General features: G+C 45.1%; 1 protein-coding gene across 3 annotated transcripts in view; it reads right to left on the bottom strand.

The window, feature by feature from the left end:
- The window catches only part of rnf217 (ring finger protein 217), a 199,574-nt gene that overhangs the window by 79,689 nt on the left and 99,390 nt on the right, over positions 1–20,495 (bottom strand). For all 3 annotated transcript variants that reach the window (XM_068025366.1, XM_068025368.1, XM_068025367.1), the window contains exon 2: positions 3,089–3,322. In XM_068025366.1, the coding sequence (XP_067881467.1) occupies positions 3,089–3,322 (234 nt within the window). The remainder of the gene's footprint in view (positions 1–3,088; positions 3,323–20,495) is intronic.

Consider the following 20,495-nt stretch of genomic DNA (forward strand, 5'->3'; position numbering starts at 1 on the left):
TTGGAATTTTTTTTTAATAGTTTCTGGAACTAAACAAAAACACTGACTGGGATTTTATGCTGGTGACAGAGGTCGCGACATCCGGAAAATGCGATGCCGAGATCCTGCGTCGCTTCTTCTGTGGAAGGCCTGCCGAACCTAGTGTCAATTTGTCACTTAAGTGGACAGCGGCAGGCCTTCCACGGGATCAAGGACCCAGTTGACGGAGGACCTGCCCTCGGAGAGCTGCCAACTAATCAGAGGCCAGCAACTAGTCCACTGAGCAGTGCCACCCGCAGAGGCTGTGGCTGCTGCAGGTGGAACACCGACCCGAGGCCCAGGAGCATCGCTGGAACAGGTAGGTCAGGGTGGGAGGGGCCTCACGGGGTGGGGGGTGGGGGGGGTGTAGGGATCGTTAGCAAGGGCAGGGTGTGGCTCTCAGCAGGCACCCACTTCCCAATGCAGGGTCCCTCATTTAGGCATGAAGTGCCTTTTAACAAGAGACCCCCACCTCCCCCGGTGCCAGGAAGCAGCCCGCATGGTTTGTTGAGCCGTGCTTCTCGTGCAGCAACAGGGCCACCTGCCACATGGCTAATTGCGGCAGCGGCGAAATGAGGCCCTTAATTGGGCATTAATTACCTTCCTTCCCATCCTGGACTTAATCTTGGTGGAGGTGGGAAAATGGCAGGGTTCCTCCCTCCATCCCACTCAATTTCATGCTCTCCCTGCCTCCAAACGTGCCGCAGGGGAGAGCATAAAATTCCCCTCATTGCTAAGCATTTCATTAGACATCCCATAAATGATTTTTTAAAAATGTGCTGCCCCCTCTCTCTGCGATTATCCTCCCATTCTTATTATACACAAGAACACAAGAAAGAGCAAGAGTAGACCATATGGCTCATTGAGCCTGTTCCTCTATTCAATACAATCGTGACTGATCTTAGGCTTCAACTCCACTTTCCCGAATGCTCGCCATAATCCCTTGATTCCCTGAGACACCAATTACTGTCAGAAAATGGCAGGTGGTCTGAGTGTGTGAGAGGGGCGGCACAGTGGCGCAGTGGTTAGCACTGCAGCCTCACAGCTCCAGGGACCCGGGTTCGATTCCGGGTACTGCCTGTGTGGAGTTTGCAAGTTCTCCCTGTGTCTGCGTGGGTTTTCTCCGGGTGCTCCGGTTTCCTCCCACAAGCCAAAAGACTTGCAGGTTGATAGGTAAATTGGCCATTATAAATTGTCACTAGTATAGGTAGGTGGTAGGGAAATATAGGGACAGGTGGGGATGTTTGGTAGGAATATGGGATTAGTGTAGGATTAGTATAAATGGGTGGTTGATGTTCGGCACAGACTCGGTGGGCCGAAGGGCCTGTTTCAGTGCTGTATCTCTAATCTAATCTAATCTCTAATTTGTCACCGAAAGAGAGCATTTGGAAAACCGGCCCTTGAACGAAGAGGGGTAGGAATAAAAAGTTGAATTTTATAAATGTTTAGCTTTTCAGGGAAAATTTAACATAGGTGGAGGGAGAAGAATTTTCTCAGTTGGGTTGCGATCCCAACGTTGACCTCAAATGCGGATCTGGAACCCGGAAGTAGCTGGGATGGGACGCCGGTCAGCATCTTTTTGGAAGCAGCCAATTAAGAAGCCGCCTTAGACAGCCTCATTCAATTAAGGATGGTGGGTGGACCAGGGAAGCGGGAGGCCCAATAGAACAGCCTACAGCGACATCAGTCCCACCGAGAGAAGTGGGTTCTACTGAGGCAGGCAGGAGAGCATGAGGCCATCTCTAAATGGAGGCGCTCTCTGCAGCATTGTGAAAAATTAAAAATAACACAGGGACACAGCTGTCAGGCCATCATTGTGGAGGGGGAATTCCTCCACAAGATGGCTTGCAGCTGCGGCTGTGGTTGTCAAACCCCAGGATGTCGCCGCCAGTTAATGGCCGGGCTCCGGTCTCAGCAAATGGCCTGTCCACAGCCGGGAAGATCCAAGCGGCAGCATCACTTTTCTCCCAATTGGCTTATTAATGGGCTTAATTGGCTACCTGCTGCTGCCAGGCAGATAGCCTCTACCACGTTGACCTTACCTCTGGTCAGGTCGCTTGGAGACGGGAACATGTCGGGTAGCCAACCCACGTGCTTTTTTACAACTTTGCGCCCGGTCCTGCCTCCTAACATGCCTTTGTGGGACTGGGAAAATGCAGCTCAAAGTTTGTAATAATATTATCAATAAGTTCTATGGACTTTAATTTCATTATAACGAGTGAATGAAGGAAAATTCCTTCCCCCACCTCCACGTGTTATCTTACAAAACAGAAGCACACAGGAGAATTAGTCTGAACTTAAAGGCTAAGAGTCGCAAAACTCTGAATGAGACTGCTGGCTCTTTGGCCAAAAGATCTCCTCCTGTTCCTAAAACTTCTTACATTCTTGTTTAATTTCTCGTCCATTCTCTTCTGTTGAAAAACACATTAGATTTTCATATTAAATATCTATTAAAAATGACATAGTTTCCCTTTTATTAAATAAGTCTGGCCCAAGTCCTTTTCAGCTTCTTGGACATCTATGCTGTTCGACTTCTATCTTGCTTTCTGTAGCTGAAGCCAAACCTAAAATCCACCTCTTGGATTTCACCTCACAAGAGAAAACTTTTTTTTAAAATTTGAATTGTTGTCTCCACATACGTGCAAGTGTGCCTTCAGTAAGGAAGGACAATTCACTCTAGCAACAACAATGCACTAGCATTGAGATATTGCCATGGAAGCCATCATTTCTCTTATTTGATTGACCTACCAAGAGGCATCTTACAATGGTTATGAAGAAATCCCTTGTATATCAATCAGCTTTTCCACTTCTCCTCCAGACAACCTCCTGGAGGCGATTAAAATTTTCTCAAGCACCACCATCCTTTCAAGGTAACTGCTGGAACCTCTCCTCCAACCCACCAAACCATGTCTCCCCGCCCTCAGTTGAATTCTATTCTTAAAAATAGTTTAGCCAAAGATTTTAGATGAACTTACCAGCAATCTACAGCAGAGCTCTTCTATTTAATCATTACACTCTTGATTCTAATCCTATAAAGAACTAGGACTGAATTTGAGATAATGGTGCTCACTTTGAACTTGTTCTCTGATTTTGTAGGGGTTGGAATGTTGCTCTTCCGTCTGAAAGTAGTGAAATGCTTGCACTGTGGGCAAGGTTTGGTGCTTGAATCCACCCTGCTGAGCTCCAGGAAGTAACTGTACTTGACAATATCATCACGAGGCAGATTGGAGATGACAGTGCTTTCATCCAGGTATTTGCTGCATTCTGTGATGGGGCACTTTATCTCTGCTCTTCCCAGCTGCACCTGCATGCAGATAAGACAATGGTTTGAAAGAATAAAAGCAAAATACTGCAGACGCTGGAAACCTGAAATAAAAACAGAAAATGTTGGAAATACTCAGCAGGTCTGGCAGCATCTGTGGAGATAGAGAAGCAGAGTTAATGTTTCAGGTGTGTGACATTTGATCAGAACTGGCAAAGGTTAGAAATGTAATAGATTTTAAGTAAGTGAAGTGGGGTTTGCGGGGGAGTGGTGGAAGAGCACAAAAGGGAAGGTCTGTGATAGGGCAGAGGACATGAGAGATTAAATAACAAAGGTGTCATGGGACAAAGGCAAAAGGAGTGCTGATGGCGTGGTGAAAGACAAAGCATTAGTCCAGAGAGTGTGTTAATGACAGAATAATAGACAGCTCTGTCCAAAAGCACAAACATGAAAAAACAAATTTAAGGCAGGCACATGGTTAAAAAATAAAATGAAATATAAATAAAAAAGAAAGAAGCAGCGGAAGGGGAGAGCATTCAAAAAGCACCCCAGGACCTCGGAGATTCGGAGAGAAGCAACGGGAGAGGTGCAGGAGGTTCGGTGGCAAATCAAAAATCAAAAAGTGACGTCACAATCAACAGAGAGCACAGGGAAACAGAAAGCAGGCTGGGATGAGTATACCAGTAAGATTTCAATTTAACCCAAGTTAATCAAATATAAAATAAGACTTGATTGATACATATCTATATATAGAGAGAGAGAGGGAGGGACCAGCAGAGAGGGTATTAGTTCAAATTAGGAGCAGGGTAAATAAATTTTTTTCAATTGTGGTAGTGTAACAATAGGTGTGCCAATAAGAGTATAAACACAGAGCAGAACTAGAAGAATTAATTACAATTGACTGTTTAAACAGGTACTTTTAATATAATTTAATTTAAATCAAACATCGCATCAAACATCCACATATTTAACATCCAAATTAATGAATGAAATAGAGTAAAGAAGGCTGGGCAGGCGATGTATTGCAGCTGTAGTATGTAAGAGCTGGTGGATGCCGGTGCGATCCACGCTGGCCACATCTGCAGCAAGTGTTGACTGCTCGAGGACCTTCAGCTCAGAGTTGATGAGCTGGAGTCTGAGCACTGACACATCAGGGAGGGGGAAAGTTACCTGGACACAAAGGCAAAAGGAGTGCTAATGGCTTGGTGAAAGACAAAGCATTAGTCCAGAGAGTGTGTTAGTAAAGCCTGTGACAAGAAACCGCATGGCAGACTGATTCAAAAGGTGAAGTCACACGGGATCAGAGGTGAGCTGGCAAGATGGATACAGAACTGGCTCGGTCATAGAAGACAGAGGGTATCAGTGGATGGGTGTTTTTCTGAATGGAGGGATGTGACTAGTGGTATTCCACAGGGATCAGTGCTGGTATGTTTGCTCTTTGTAGTATATATAAATGATTTTGAGGAAAATGTAGCTGGTCTGATCAGTAAATTTGCGGACGACACAAAGGTTGGTGGAGTTGCGGATAATGATGAGGATTGTCAGAGGATACAGCAGGATAAAGATCGGTTGGAGACTTGGGCGGAGAAATGGCAGATGGAGTTTAATCTGGACAAATGTGAGGTAATGCATTTTGGAAGGTCTAATGCAGGTGGGAAGTATGCAGTAAATGGCAGAACCCTTAGGAATATTGACAGGCAGAGAAATCTGGGCGTACAGGTCCACAGGTCACTGAAAGTGGCAACGCAGGTGGATAAGGTAGTCAAGAAGGCATACGGCATGCTTGCCTTCATCGGTCGGGGCACAGAGTATAAAAATTGGCAAGTCATGTTGCAGCTGTACAGAACCTTAGTTAGGCCACACTTACAATATTGCGTGCAATTCTGGTCGCCACACTACCAGAATGACATGGAGGCTTTGGAGAGGGTACAGAGGAGGTTTACCAGAATGTTGCCTGGTCTGGAGGGCATTAGCTATGAGGAGAGGTTGGATAAACTCGGATTGTTTTCACTGGAACGACGGAGGTGGAGGGGCGACATGATAGAGGTTTACAAAGTTATGAGCGGCATGGACAGAGTGGATAGTCAGAAGCTTTTTCCCAGGGTGGAAGAGTCAATTACTAGGGGACATAGGTTTAAGGTGCGACGGGAAAAGTTTAGAGGGGATGTGCGAGGCAAGTTTTTTTACACAGAGGGTGGTGAGTGCCTGGAACTTGCTGCCAGGGGAGGTGGTGGAAGCAGATACGATAGCGACGTTTAAGAGACATCTTGACAAATACATGAATAGGAAGGGAATAGAGGGATATGGGCCCCGGAAATGCAGAAGGTGTTAGTTTAGGTAGGCATCAAGATCAGTGCAGGCTTGGAGGGTCGAATGGCCTGTTCCTGTGCTGTACTGATCTTTGTTCTTCTTTGACATTGTGTTTCAGGAGACAGTCACACCCCTTAGATAAATTACATCAAATTTGGACCGTGGTCAGGGACAGGAGGGTGTGACTGGGAGTGAGGCAGGTATGGGGATCCAGAATTTAGCTTTGGAGGAGCCTCAGCCAGTGCCCTTATCTTTAAGGTACGAGGTTCTTGCTCCCAGTGTGGACGAGGGCACATTCTGCAGCGAGGATGAGCGAACTGACCACAGCACTGTGGTTCAGAGTGCCATTGAAGGGGGGGAGAAAAGAGAAATGTAGTAGTAATAGGAGATAGCATAGTTAGGGGAATAGATACTATTCTCTGCAGCAAAGAAGGGAGTCCTGAAGGTTGTGTTGCCTACATGGTGCCAAGGTTAAGGACATCTCTTCTGGGCTGGAGAGGAACTTGGAGTGGGAGGGGAAGGATCCAGTTGTTGTGGTCCACGTAGTTACCAACGACATAGGGAGGACTAGGAACGAGGTTCTGCTGAGGGACTATGAGCAGCTCAGGGCTAAATTAAAAAGCAGAACCACAAAGGTAATAATCTCCGGATTACTATCTGAGCCACATGCAAATTGGCGTAGGGTAAATAAGATTAGCGAGGTAAACACGTGGCTCAAAGACTGGTGTGGGAGAAATGGGTTCCGATTCATGAGGCACTGGCACCAGTACTGGGGAAGGAGAGAACTGTTCCGTTGGGACAGGCTTCAATTGAACCATGCTGGGACCAATGTCCTGGTGAATCGTACAACTAGGGTTGTAGATAGGACTTTAAACTAATTAGTGAGGGGGAAGGGTTCAATTGAAGGGAAGTTTAAAAAAATCAAAAAGAAACGAGAGGTGCAGGGTAATGAAGAGGCGAATGGTAATCAAAGTGCGACAGGAAGGGGCAGAAAATATAAGCAGAAGAGTACAGCAGAAATTCGAACCAGAATGAGTAATAATGGCAAAAAGTCAAAGCTTAAAGCTCTTTTTCTGATAGATGAGTCGATGACACAAACAGAAATAAATGAAAATGACTTGACAGCTATTACAGAGACGTGGTTGCAGGGTGACCAAGACTGGGAACTCAATATTCATGGGTATTCGACGTTCCGGAAAAATAGGCAAAAAGGAAAAGGAGGTGGTGTAGCTTTGTTAATAAAGGAAGGTATCAGAACAGTGGTGAGCAGTGATATAGGTGCAACAGATCGTGATGTGGAATCAGTTTGGGTGGAAATAAGGAATAGCAAGGGGAAGAAGTCACGGGTGGGAGTCGTCTATAGGCCCCCGAAGAGTTGCCTCACTGTAGGACAAAGTATAAATTGGGAAATAATGGAGGCGTGTAAAAAGGGTACTACAATTATCATGGGTGATTTTAATCTGCATATCGACTGGACAAATCAGACTGGCAGAGGTAACATGGAAGACGAATTTGTAGAGTGCATCAGTGATTGTTACTTAGGTTCTGCAATGTATTGCTCAGAGTATGGATTGAGGATTGGTTAACTCACAGAAGACAGAGAGTCAGGATTAATGGGTCTTTTTCAGGTTAGAAAGACATAACTAGTGGAGTGCCACAAGCCTCAGTCCTAGTGCCTCAATTAATTACTATCTATATTAATGACTTGGAGGAGGGGGCAGAATGTCATATATCCAAATTTGCTGACAATACAAAAATAGGTGGGAGGGCATGTTGTGATGAGGACATAAGGAATCTGCAAGGGGATATATATAGGTTGAGTGAGTGGGTAAAAACTTGGCAGATGGAGTTTCATGTAGGAAAGTGTGAGGTCATGCACTTTGGTAGGAAGAATCAAAAGGGAGACTATTATTTAAATGGAGAGAGACTCCAAAAAAGCGCAGCACCGAGGGATCTGGGTGTTGTTGTACATGAAACAGAAAAAGTTAGCATGCAGGTGTAGCAAGTAATTAAGAAGGCAAATGGAATTTTGGCCTTTATTGTTAGGGATTTGGAGTTTAAAAATAGGGAAGTCTTGTTACAACTATACAGGGTGTTGGGTGAGGCCACACCTGGAGTACTGCATATAGTTTTGGTCCCCATATTTAAGAAGGGATATACTGGCATTGGAGGCAGTTCAAAAGAGATTCACTCGGCTGATTCCTGGGACGAAGGGGTTGACTTATCAAGGAAGGCTAAACAGGTTAGGCGTTTATTCATATGCGTTTAGAAGAATGAGGGGTGATCTTATTGAAACGTACAAAATTGAGGGGGCTTGACAGGATAGATGTTGAGAAGATGTTTCCACTTGTGGGGGAATCTCGAACTAGGGGACATAGTTACAGAATAAGGGGACACTCATTTAAAACGGAGATGTGAAGGAATTTCTTCTCTCAGTGGGTAGTAAATGTCTGGAATTCTCTGCCCCAGAGAGTTGTGGAGGCTCGATCACTGAAAGTATTTAAAAAGGAGGTAGATAGATTTCTGAAATATCGGGGAGTTGAGGGCTCGGAGGAGCTGGCACAAAAGAGGAGTTGAGGTCTGGGGCAAATCAGCCATGATCTTATTGAATGGTGGGGCAGGCTTGAGGGGCCGAATGGCCTACTCCTGCTTATATTTCTTATGCTCTTATGACCACCTCCCCTTGGCATTCAACGGCATTACCATCGTCGAATCCCCCATCATAAACATCCCGGAAGGGTTGGGGTGGGTGGTGGAGGGGGTCACCAATGACTAGAAACTGAACTGGATCAGCCACATATATTCGGTGGTTATAACAGCTGGTCAGAGGGTATTCTGTGAAGAGTGACTCATCTCCAGACTCCCCGAGGCCTTTCCACCATCTACAAGGCACAAATCAGGGGCTGGAATTTATGCACCCGCCACTGGCAGTGGCGGCAGGAGAAAAAAATGGTGGCATGCCACCGCAATCTTCCTCGTGATGGTCCACAACAATATGTCGGTCTGGCTGCTCCCCCCACAATCACGTGGAGGTGACGAGCTCTCCAATGCCAACAATGGCGTCAGCTGCCTGTGCGCAGGTGCTGCCGCCATTTTTAAAGGCCTGCCTGCTAATTTAAATTTTTTACTTTATACCCCCCCACTTAAAAATCTGCTGCCCCTTTCCCACCCCTCCAATAGCAATAAAATTCATTATTTGCCCTCTCCCACCACCCAAAGCACTTACCTTCCACAGTTGACCTTCTCCCGCTCCCCACCCCCCCTGCAAATTGAACAAAGTGCACAGGTCGCCCTTTCCCACCATCCACTACAATAATGATGCAAATTTGACCCTGTTTTCCCACCCACCTCCCCCCTGCACTAAAAACCTTAAGTTCCCCCCTTCCCCACCACTGTGGCTCCTGCTTTCCCCAGACGGGAAAATAAAGGTGCTTGAGCGCCAGCTGCCACTCAGAAGACCGCGGCCCGATGGTAAGATTGAAGTCAATTTTATTTAGATTTATGCATTCTGCTAATTTGAATATTTTAATCCGGGTCCCATTGCCCAGCAGCGGGAGTGGTGGGGGTGGGGGGGCGGCAAGGGGGTCGCCACGGAGTCTCGTCGTCGCCAGGAAGTTCGGACCCAGCTCTCCCGGCGTCAGACTCCATGGCAGGCCACTGCTGGCACGATCGTCGATTCCACCACCACCCCACCCCCGCCCCCACCACTGAGCCCAACGTCAGAGGCTTTGTAAAATCCCAGTCCAGAAGTGTGATGGAATACTCTCCACTCGCCTGGATGAGTGCAGCTTTAACAACACTTAAGAAGCTCAACACCATCCAGGTCAAAGCAGCTTCCTTGATTGGCAGCCCATTTACCACCTTAAACATTCACTCCCTTCACCATCAGTGCACCTTGGCTGCAGTGTGTACCATCTACAAGATGCACAGCAGCAATTCACCAAGGCTCCTTCAACAGCATCTTACAAATAAGGGAAGCAGACACATGGAAATACCACCACCTAGAAATTCCCTTCCAAGTCACACACCATCCTGATTGGAGATATATCCTGGAACTCCTTCTGTACTGTGGGAGTATCTTTACCACACAGACTGCAGCAGTTCAAGAAGACAGCTCACCACCACCTTCTGAAGGGCAATTAGGGATAGGCAATAAATGGCCAGCGATGCCCACACAGCATGAACAAAGAAAAAAATTGTTTTCCATACAAATCTGCTCGTTAAAACAAACAGGCTATTAAAAAAAGGACGAAGGCTAGAAACTAGAAATTAAAGCAGAGAATGCTGGAAGTATAGCTTAGGTTAGTCAACATTTGAAAGAGAAAGACAGATTAACATTATGCCTCAGAACTAGTTTTTATTTCTAAACTAAATTCAGGCGCAAGGGGAGAGCCAACTGTGTAACAGCCCCGACAACCAATTTTATCTGCAGCACCTGTGGAAGAGTCTGTCACTCTAGAATTGGCCTTTATAGCCACTCCAGGCGCTGCTTCACAAACCTCTGACCACCTCCAGGCGCTTACCCATTGTCTCTTGAGACAAGGAGGCCAAAGAAGAAGAAGAAATTAGGCACAGGAACAGACTAGAGGAAACAAAATCCAAAAACAACTAAAACAGAATGTGCACCCCTACAATAGGCACATTCTTCAAACCACTTAAGAAAGTCAATTGGTTCCTGAGCAGTTCACATTCAGCATAGGAAGTGCTTAAAAACTGGGAACTCCTGTCCGTAATAACATCAGGCATTAGGAAACCAACATAGTCTGTTAAAATCTGTTAGAAAATAACCTGGTTTGATGTGATCCTTTCTCCAGTATAACTTTACAGCATACTTCAAGAACCTTCCCAGTGCTCGCTTAACTCTCGAAACTGCTCAAAACCAAATAAAGCAAATTCTACTCTGAACAGGTTCAATTCAAGAAAATGCAACACTGAAATAAAGATCAAAACATTACTAGAATGTGTTTGTGTGTGCTTACACAGAAAAAAAGAAAATTTATGGGTGGTCGGAGGGAGGGAGGGAGTTTGTGAAAGTAAAAAGTAAGATAGAGTAAAATAGTTTACATTAAGAAATGCGTTGAAAATATAGAATTAAAATTCCTATTCCAATAATTTAATTTAATTAATCCCACGATCTACATAAATCTGTAGAACAACTTGCACCTAAACATGCAGTATTTTAATGAAGTACTCAGGGAGTCCATGTCTCCGTTATAAAGACGTCTGCAAACGCGACATGAAATCGTGTGACATTGATCACAAGTCGTGGGAGTCAGTTGCCAGCATTCGCCAGAGCTGGCGGGCAGCCATAAAGACAGGGCTAAATTGTGGCGAGTCGAAGAGACTTAGTAGTTGGCAGGAAAAAAGACAGAGGCGCAAGGGGAGAGCCAACTGTGCAACAGCCCCAACAAACAAATTTCTCTGCAGCACCTGTGGAAGAGCCTGTCACTCCAGAATTGGCCTTTATAGCCACTCCAGGCGCTGCTTCACAAACCACTGACCACCTCCAGGCGCGTATCCATTGTCTCTCGAGATAAGGAGGCCCAAAGAGTACTCAGGGAGAGTAAACTACCTTTAGTTCACTCATTTCCATCCTAATTGAAGCTCAGTAAAATGGAAAATGTCCAACAAGTCCAGATTTTACTGAGCTCCTGATGCGGTCTCCATGGCGGACGGGGGTGGGAGGGTGCCGGAAGATCATTCGGGCAGCAGCCCGCCACAGAGCCTGGCACCGGGAGTGCCAGGCCCGTTCTTCCCAGCGGCAGCGAGGCTACATGGTGGCACCCCCCCGCCACTTGCCAACAGGACCTGGATTAACATATTTAAATGAATCTAATTGAGGTATATAAGATGTTTAAGGGGATTGACCAAGTAGACGTAGAGAGGATGTTTCCTCTGGTGGGGCAATCTAGAATGAGAAGTCATAGTTTTAGGATAAGGGGTAGTATATTTAAAACAGAGATGAGGAGAAATTGCTTCTCTCAAAGGGCCGTGAGTCTGTGGAATTCACTACCCCAGAGTATGGTGGATGCTGGGACATTGAGTACATTTGAGGAGATAGACAGATTTTTAATTAGTAATGGGTGGAAGGGTTATGGAGAACGGGCAGGAAAGTGCAGTTGAGGCCAAGATGAGACCAGTCATTATTGTATTGAATGGCGGAGAAGGCTCGAGCGGCTGAATTGCCTACTCCTGCTCCTAGTTCTTATGTTCTTATTAATGAATGAATGAATACATTTAAATAAATCAACAGCGATCTTACCTTCAGGCAGTGATCGTGTGAGCAGTGGCCGGCACTCACGCACCTTCACTTTCCCTTTCAGGAAAAGGGGGCGCCACCGCAATGAGAAAGGGGGAACTTATGATTTTTAGTGCAGTGGTGGGGGGAGGGGGGAATGGGGGAAACGCAGGACTCCAATGCAAATTACTAGTGTAGGGGAAAGTGGGGAGACCTCTGCACTTTGATTGGTTTGTGGGGGTGGCGGGGGTGTGGAGGTCAGGTGCTGAAGGTAAGTGTTTTGTGGGGGCAAAGGGAAAATGTTGAATTTACTGGTTATTGGGGGGGAAGGGGCAATAAATTTATCAGTGGTACATGGTGGGGGGTGATAGCCCTTTACAATTTTAATTGACCAGGGCTGGCTGCCCTTTAAAAATGTGCCAGTGCCTGCGCACAAGCAGCTGATGCCATTGCCCACGTCGGAGAGCCTGCCCTCTCCACGTGATTGGGGGTGGGGGTGCAGCCCGACCGGCTCATTATCTTGGGTGGCGGGAGCAGAAAATTCAGCCCTAAATCTGTAAAAAGCAAGCAGTGATTATGATCACTATCATACTTTAATGATTTGCCACAAGTACATCACTGTTACACATACCTGTTGCCTTCGTGGTCAAGTACAGGTAGTCTAACTGTAAATTTAATAGAGGTACACACACGGAAGACAGGCGCGAAACAGCATCACACGTTTTGCTTTAATTTATGTTAGCTGCTAGCATGTATGGCTAGATCAGCAAATAAGTAACAAAAACAAATTGTCAAACTTTATAACTCCAAGTTGTTACATTTTACAGTATTTTATTTGTGGTTGATTTTGTATTCATTCAAAATTGAATTCTACTAGTTGCACCTAAATTGAATATTCAAAGATTTAATTATTCAACAAAATAAATCAAGGAATCTCTGTAAACCCAGAGGCCATCCAAAACTCTGCTGCCTGTGACCTAACTCTCACCAAGTCCCATTTACCCATCACCCTGATGCTTGCTGACCTACATTAGCTCCCAGTTAAGCAATACCTCGATTTTAAAATTCTCATCCTTGTTTTCAAATCTCTCCATGGCCTTGCCCCTCCCCATCTCTGCAATCTACATCAGCCCTGCACTCTCTAATCTATTTGTGCTTCTCCAATTCTGACCCCTCGACCATCCTTGATTTTACTCTATAGTCTATATGGCCACCTGGGAGAAATAGACTTGCAGCGCTACGGGATCGAGCCAGGGAATGGGACTTACTGCATACTTCCATGGAGAGCCAGCATAGACTTGATGGGCCGAATGGCCTCCTTCTGTGCTGTAAATGACTATGACTCTAATCACTCCACCATTTGTGGTCATGCCTTCAGCTGCCGAGACCATAAGTTTTGGAATTCCTTCCATAAACCTCTACAGCTCTCTTTCATCCTTTAAACCACTTCTTAAAACTGCTCTCTCTGACCAAGCTTTTGGTCATCTGCCGTAATATCTCCTGTGGCTTGGTGCCAGATTTTACTTCATAATGCTCCTGTGAAAGGCCTTGGGACATTTTGTTACATTAAAGACACTATATAAATACAAGCTGCTGTTGATGTTGGAGACAGGGGAGAAGACAGACAGAGACAGGGGCAATTAATAACAAATCGCATTTATGCAATTCCCCAAGGAATGTCACAGTGGGACCAGGCCCCAAGCTTTTACAGGATCCAAACTCTGGCTGAAGAGATGTGGCTTAAAAAGTTTGGAAGGTAGTAAAGAAGTAGAGGGGTATATGGAGGAAGTTCCAAAGAATAGAGCTCAGGTGACTGATTGTTCTGCCATTGAAGGTGAAACCGGGACGCTGGGATGCTGGAATCAGAAGACTAGAGAAGGGACATAAAGCTAGAGAAGGTTGCAGAAGTCGGATGGGATGAGGGGATGGAACAAGATTCGAGATTATTTGACTATTTAAAATGAAGGGTGGAAATTTCAGTCAGTCCAAGCTCAAATTTGGTATTTGCATTCCTGATGTGCAAGGTTTCCAGCAACAGTGTGAGTTTGGCAAGAGTTGGCAAAGGATAAGAGTTTTCGGTGGCACTGATGACAAGGTAGAAACAAGCAATGTTGTGGAAATGGAAGTAAGGGTGGGTTACGGATTTGAAGCCCAGTTCTGGGTTAAACAAAATGGCAAGACCGGTTCAACCTCAGTGAGCTGTAAGGAAGGAGAAATGGAAACAATGACAACAATGCAGAGTTTCGACAAGGGGCAAGAACTGTCCAGACTTCTCACTATTGAATTGCAAGAAATGCTAGCTCATCTGTCACTGTTGAACAGCACAGACATGGTCGTGCGGTCCAGTAAAGAGATGGAAAGTTAAAGCTGTGTGCTGTCAGTGTAGCTGCGGAAGCTGAACCTGTGTTTATGGGTGATGTTACCAAGAGGCAGGATGTTGCTGGATAAAAAGCCATGGTACTGATGCATGAGGGTGGGCAACAGTGGAACTATGCAAGACCAGTCCCACTAAAGTATCAACAAGGGAGAGGCAGTAGATGAAGATAGCATGACTAGCCAAATGATACAGAAAGGACAAGAAGAGATAAAGTACCAGGATGTCACTGGTCACTTGACTAGGCTGCTGAGAGATTCAAACAGGGTGCCAGAGCTGGAAGTAATAACATGTTCAAGGACCTTTGACAAGAGCAGTGTCACACTTAGTTTTTTTTTCCTTCATGGATAGGATTTAGGAATGAGTCATTTCTAAATGCTTTATTTTAAAACAAAATTCTAAAACACAGGTTTAAAAAGCCTTTGAGCGATTTGTCACCTTGCCTTGGATGGCCTAACAAACAACCACACCTACTATGGTGGGGATCATTCTATTCATGTGATCCAAGCATGACATTCTTCTGTGAAAGGAGGTAGTTTGTTTGTTTGGTATATCAGGTGAATTCCTGAGAACAGGTATTAGGAATGGCTCTCCCATTTACTGAAAATACTGGTAGAAAAGAGCAAAATAAAAACAAAGTGCTGGAAATACTCAGCAGGTCAGGCAGCATCTGTGAAGAGAGAAGCAGAGTTAACGCTTCAGGTCCGTGACCTTTCAATAGAGTGGTAGAAAAGAGCACTCAGCCAGCCAGCCATGGCAGAAGGAAATCTTGCCGAATGAGGAGAAAAATGTCCATTTCAAATCCAGTCAGAAAAATATAGGGCTGGATTTTTATTTATGGTTCCCGATCCCACCGTTGGGAGGAAATGCTGGCGCCGGGACCCAGAAGGTGATTTTTAAGGAGGCGGCCAATTAAGTGGCTGCCTCCAGGAGCCCCGTCCTATTAAGGATAGCGGGTGCGCTCTTGAGGCTGAGGGCCAATAGGAGATCAGCAGCCCCATCGTCAGGGGAAAGAGAGGGTGCCCCAAGATGGAGATGCTGTCTGAAAAACTTTTACAAATTTTTTTTTTAAATCAAAAGAGGCCACAGCTGCTCAGCCATCACTGTGGAGAGGCAAAACCTGCACAGGATGTCCAGCAGCTACACCTATGGCCCTAGGACTAAGATGAGTGCCGGAGCCGGGGAAGGGGGTGGTTTCCTAGCTGGATAGAGCATTGGTCCCCAGTCTGCCGCAAGGAGGTCACCTCCATCCCTCAGTTGTGCTTCAGCCTCAGCAGGGGGCCCGCATTCTGACTGGAAAATTCCCTGCACCCTCCCAATCCCGCCTCCATGAAAATTGCCCAGAGGCGGGATCACAGTGGGAAACTGGCAAGTTGGCTAGTGGCGGAAAATTGTTGGCCTGTACACCTCTGCTCCTGCCTCCACAGCTAAATGAAAATTCGGCCCAAGGTTTTAATGTTGAAGACCTGTGCTCCAGAAGTAGCCACATTCCGAGCCCAGTTGTTCCAAGACAACAACACAGGCATCTACCTAACAATGTGGAAAATGTCCAGGTATGTCCTGTCCACAGAAGTTGGACATGCAGAAGGCAAAAAACTTGGAACTATTTTGAACTGTGAGTAGGAGTTCATAGACTGGAAGAATGGGCAGACACATGGCAGAAGAAATTTACTGTAAGAGAAGTTGAAGTGATAGATTTTGGTAGGAACAATGAGGAGAGGCAATACAAAATAAAGAATACATTTCTAAAGGGGTTGCAGGAACAGAGAGACTTAGGGGTGTGAGAAAAAATATGGGATTCTGAGCTTCATAATTAGAGGCACAGAGTATAAAAGCAAGGAAGTTATGATGAACCTTTGTAAAACACTGGTTTGGCCTCAACTGAAGTATGGTGTCCAATTCTGGAAATTGCATTTTAGGAAGAATGTGAAGGCTTTAGAGAGGATGCAGAAAAGGTTTATGAGAATGGTCTCAGGGATGAGAGACTTCAGTTACAAGGATAGACTGGAGAAGCTGGGGTTGTTCTCCATGAAGAGAAGATTTAGAGGACATTTTCATAGAATCACAGAAAGCTTATGGCACAGAAAGAGGCCACCTGGCCCATCATGTCTGTGCCGGCCAAAAAAAAAAGAGCCACCCAACCTAATCCCACAATCCTTCTACCAAATCACTTTAAAACTATGTCCCCTAGTCACTGACCCCTTTGCTAAGGTAAATAGGCCCTTTGCGTCAACTATATCCAGGCCCCTCACAATTTTGTACATCTCAATCAAATCTCCCCTCAGCCTCCTCTGTTCCAAGGAGAACAACCTCAGCCTATCCAATCTTTCCTCATAGCTGCAATTTTCCAGTCCTGGCAACATCCTCATAAATATCCTCTGTACCCTCACTGGTGCAATTATATCCTTTCTGTAACGAGGTGACCAGAACTGCACAGTACTCAAGTTGTGGCCTTACTCACGTTTTATATAGTTCCAGCATAACCTCCCTGGTCTTATATTCTATGCCTCGGCTAATAAAGGAAGGGATTCCAAATGCCTTGTTAACCATCTTATTGACCTGTCGTGCTACCTTCAGGGATCTGTGGACATACATTCCAAGGTCCCTCACTTACTCTGTACTTCTCAGTATTGTCATGCTAGACCCCCTACCTGCCAAGAATGAGGCATATTAATTTTGTCATATGAACAATGATTTAAAAACTTTTGCTGAAGTGAAAAAAATAATTGTTCAAAAAATCACCAGGCCCCTGGCTGGAAAGACTGCATATTAACAGACAGTGCTCATGCATTGAACCCACAATGGACTTTGAGCACCAGGTATTGTGTGTAAGAAGAGACATTCCAGGGTGGCCTAAGACCAGGGAGTCCACAAACAGACATGGTCAGACCAGTTGGTCATATGACTAGCCTGCTTAGCAACCTGTTTTTTCTGAATTGTACAAACAGTTTGAACTCAGCGTCTGTTTGCCTCCAGGAGCGAAAAGACCTCTCCTGGCTGGTTCACTACAGCCTCTCCTGTCTGCTCCCCTCTCTTTCTCACAGAACTCCAAATTCACTGAAGACACATAAACCCCAAGAGAGAAAAGTCTCCCACAGTGAACAAGGTTTGAGAAGAATACTGGGCCCCAACGAAGAGCAAGATCTACCTACAGTCAAGGACTCTATAGTGAGCTTGAAGATCTGCAACAAAAACTTTCTTCAGATATTGACTCAAACTTTTCCACTTTATTTCTTCTGTAGGCGTTAACCGAATCAAGACGTTAAGTTTAATAAATCCCAACCTTTTTTTCTTTAAACCTAAGAAAACCTGTTTGTGCTGGTTTCTTTGCCTTATAATTGGAAAGCGGTGAACAAGGATTCAACAAGGGAGAGCTAAAAACATGGTGTTATAAAAATTAAACCCTGTTACGGTAAGACCAGGTAAAGGCTGAGAGGGAACCCTAGACTCCTTTCTCACCTGGTTGTAACAGTGTCCTCCCATTTATTGTGTATTCCTTTGCCTTGTTTGACCTCCACAAATGCACCACCTCACACTTCTCTAGGTTAAATTCCATTTGCCACTTTTCTGCCCACCTGACCAGTTCATTGATATCTTCAGAGCAGCCATAATCTTGTTGAATGGCTGAGCAGGCTCAAGGGGCCGAGTGGCCTGCTCCTGCTCCTAATTAGTATCTTCATATATTCCTGCAGTCCACAGCTATCCTCCTCGCTATCAACCACGTGACCAATTTTTGTGTCCTCTGCAAACATCTCGATCATTCCCCCTACATTTACATCCAAATCGTTAATATATACCACAAAAAGCAGGGGAGCTAGTACTGAGCCCTGTGGAGCCGTGCTGGAAACAGCCCTCCAGTCGCAAAAACACCCGTCAACAATTACCCTTTATTGCCACTGAGCCAATTTTATATCCAGCTTGCTACATTCCCCTGGAATCCATGGGCTTTTATTTTTTTAACCAGTCTGTCATGTGGGACCTCGTCAAAAGCCTTGCTAAAATCCACATAGACCATATCAACTGCAGTACCCTCGTCAATCCTTCTTGTTACTTCTTCAAAAAATTCAATCATGTTAGTCAGATGCGACCTTCCCTCAACAAATCCATGCTGACTATCCTTGATTAATCCATGCATTTCTAAGTGGTAGTTTATCCTGTCTCTCTGAATTGATTCCAAAAATTTGCCCACTACAGAGTTTAGACTGACAGGCCTGTAATTATTAGGTCTATCCCTCGCTCACTTTTTAAATAAAGGTACAACGTTAGCAGACCTCCAATCCGCCGGCACCACACCTGTATCCAGGGAGGATTGGAAAATGATGATCAGAACTTCTGCTGGGGTACATTTCATCGGACCCTGGTGATTTATCCACTTCTAAGGATGCTAATCCCTTAATACACATTCAATACTTCACACTCCTCCTCCTTAACTACAATGTCTGCATCATGCGAAGACAAACGCAAAGTAGTCATTTAGAACCATACCCACATCTGCCCCTACAAATAGGCTTTCTTTTTGGTCTTTTATGGGCCCTACTGTTTCCTTAGTTATCCTCTTACTCTTAATGTATTGATAAAACCTCTTTGGGTTCTCCTTGATTTTACTTTATTTTATTATTTTTATTTTATGGAGGTGTTCAAAATCATGAGGGTCTAGATAGAGTGCATAGAGGGCTGAGTTTTCCAGCTCGCGCTTCAAAAACGGCAGAGCTCACGAGCGAGATGTACTCCGCAGTGCCGCCGCGATATTTAGCACGGTGGCTCATTTACATGGCCGAGGCCAATTGCCGCCCCCCACCGCCCCCCCCACAATGACATTGGAACACCTTCACCACAGAGTACAGCGGTTCAAGAAGGCCTTGCACCATTACGTTCTTAGGGCAACTATATGGGGTAATAAGCGTTGGCTTTGCTGGCAACAGCCACATCCCAAGAATGAATTTTAAAAATGTTTCAATTGAACCTATCACAAAAGTTGATTTCAACTTTTGGGCGACCAACCATCAGAGACACATTCCAGCAGGCCACCATTCCAGGGGTGAAGAGACTGAAGTCATTTTAAGGTCCTGACCTGATTTAAATGGAACTGGCAAGCTATGGGCACCCAATGGGTATCCCAATGCAGTTCACCAGATTGGCAAGCTCTCGCAAAATTGGCATGGACATGGTGAATTATTTGCCTTTGGTCATATACAATCTAAACATTGAGTGGCTCGCCACCCTTTGCAACAAGCGGCTGAAATAGTGCCCAGAAATGCCAAAAATGTAAATCATTTTAGGGCCAGATACTTGAGTTACCAAAAATCTCCTTAGAATTTTTAACAACTATAGGGGAAGAAATCCTATGTACACTAGGTGCAGCAAACCTATTCTTTTAAAAGGTGTTTATGATTTTGCTGCACCTACCTCACAGAAGAAATCTACTTCCAGTCGCTATTACCCACTCACTCGTTTTGTCAGCAAAGATCGTCCACTGGTATCTAGCCTTTTGCATCACCCTCAGTGTTCTTTTTCTCCAACAAATACTTCAGGGCTATTTGTGAACTGATTGTTCTTTCAAAATCCTATATTACATAGGTCCCCAAAATTCTACTGGTCATGCTCGGATCACGCTCACTAAAGAACTGCGCTACCCTAATATCGAATGTTAGTTTCCTGGAAAGAGATGCAAACTGTACTTGCTGACCCATGCAAACTTCATTAAAAAAATTAAAATATTACAATCAGATTAACATAAGAGGCTGTGTAATATTACATGCCACAAGACTCTCCTGGATTAAAAACTATTGACAAGTACTTGAAGTAGACAGTAACAGCAAGCTGATGTTGTACAGAAACACTTCAAATACAGGTGATTCTGTTTCACTTAGCCGTGCAATCTGCCCTATTTACACTGCAGGCTGAAGTCCAAACCATCCAGGGTAGCGCAAAAACAACTGCACTTGCAGAGATCTCAATGTTGTATCTGTGACCTTCTGGCGATTCCCCTTGAGATCTGTACATGTAGGTGAGCACTCAGGCCTTCATTATCAGAAATATGGCAGCCATCAGAGGGCGTCAAGCTGTTAGCAGCAGACATTTATACTGCTGCACCAGGTCTGGAATGTGGGAGAAACATCTTTTCAGCAGTCCCAACTCTGGCTCTATCACCAGAAAAGAAATGCAGCACATGAAAGCATTGTAACAACTCTGTAGGAGTATTGCCAAGTTCTTTGGTTCAATGAATAGGTGCATATTCTGCTGAGGGACATTACTGTTTCAACGAGAAGGGTTCAGGAAGCCTCTGTTCCTGG

This window comes from Heterodontus francisci, chromosome 3, assembly GCF_036365525.1.
Source record: "Heterodontus francisci isolate sHetFra1 chromosome 3, sHetFra1.hap1, whole genome shotgun sequence".
Classification (NCBI taxonomy): Eukaryota; Metazoa; Chordata; class Chondrichthyes; order Heterodontiformes; family Heterodontidae; genus Heterodontus; species Heterodontus francisci.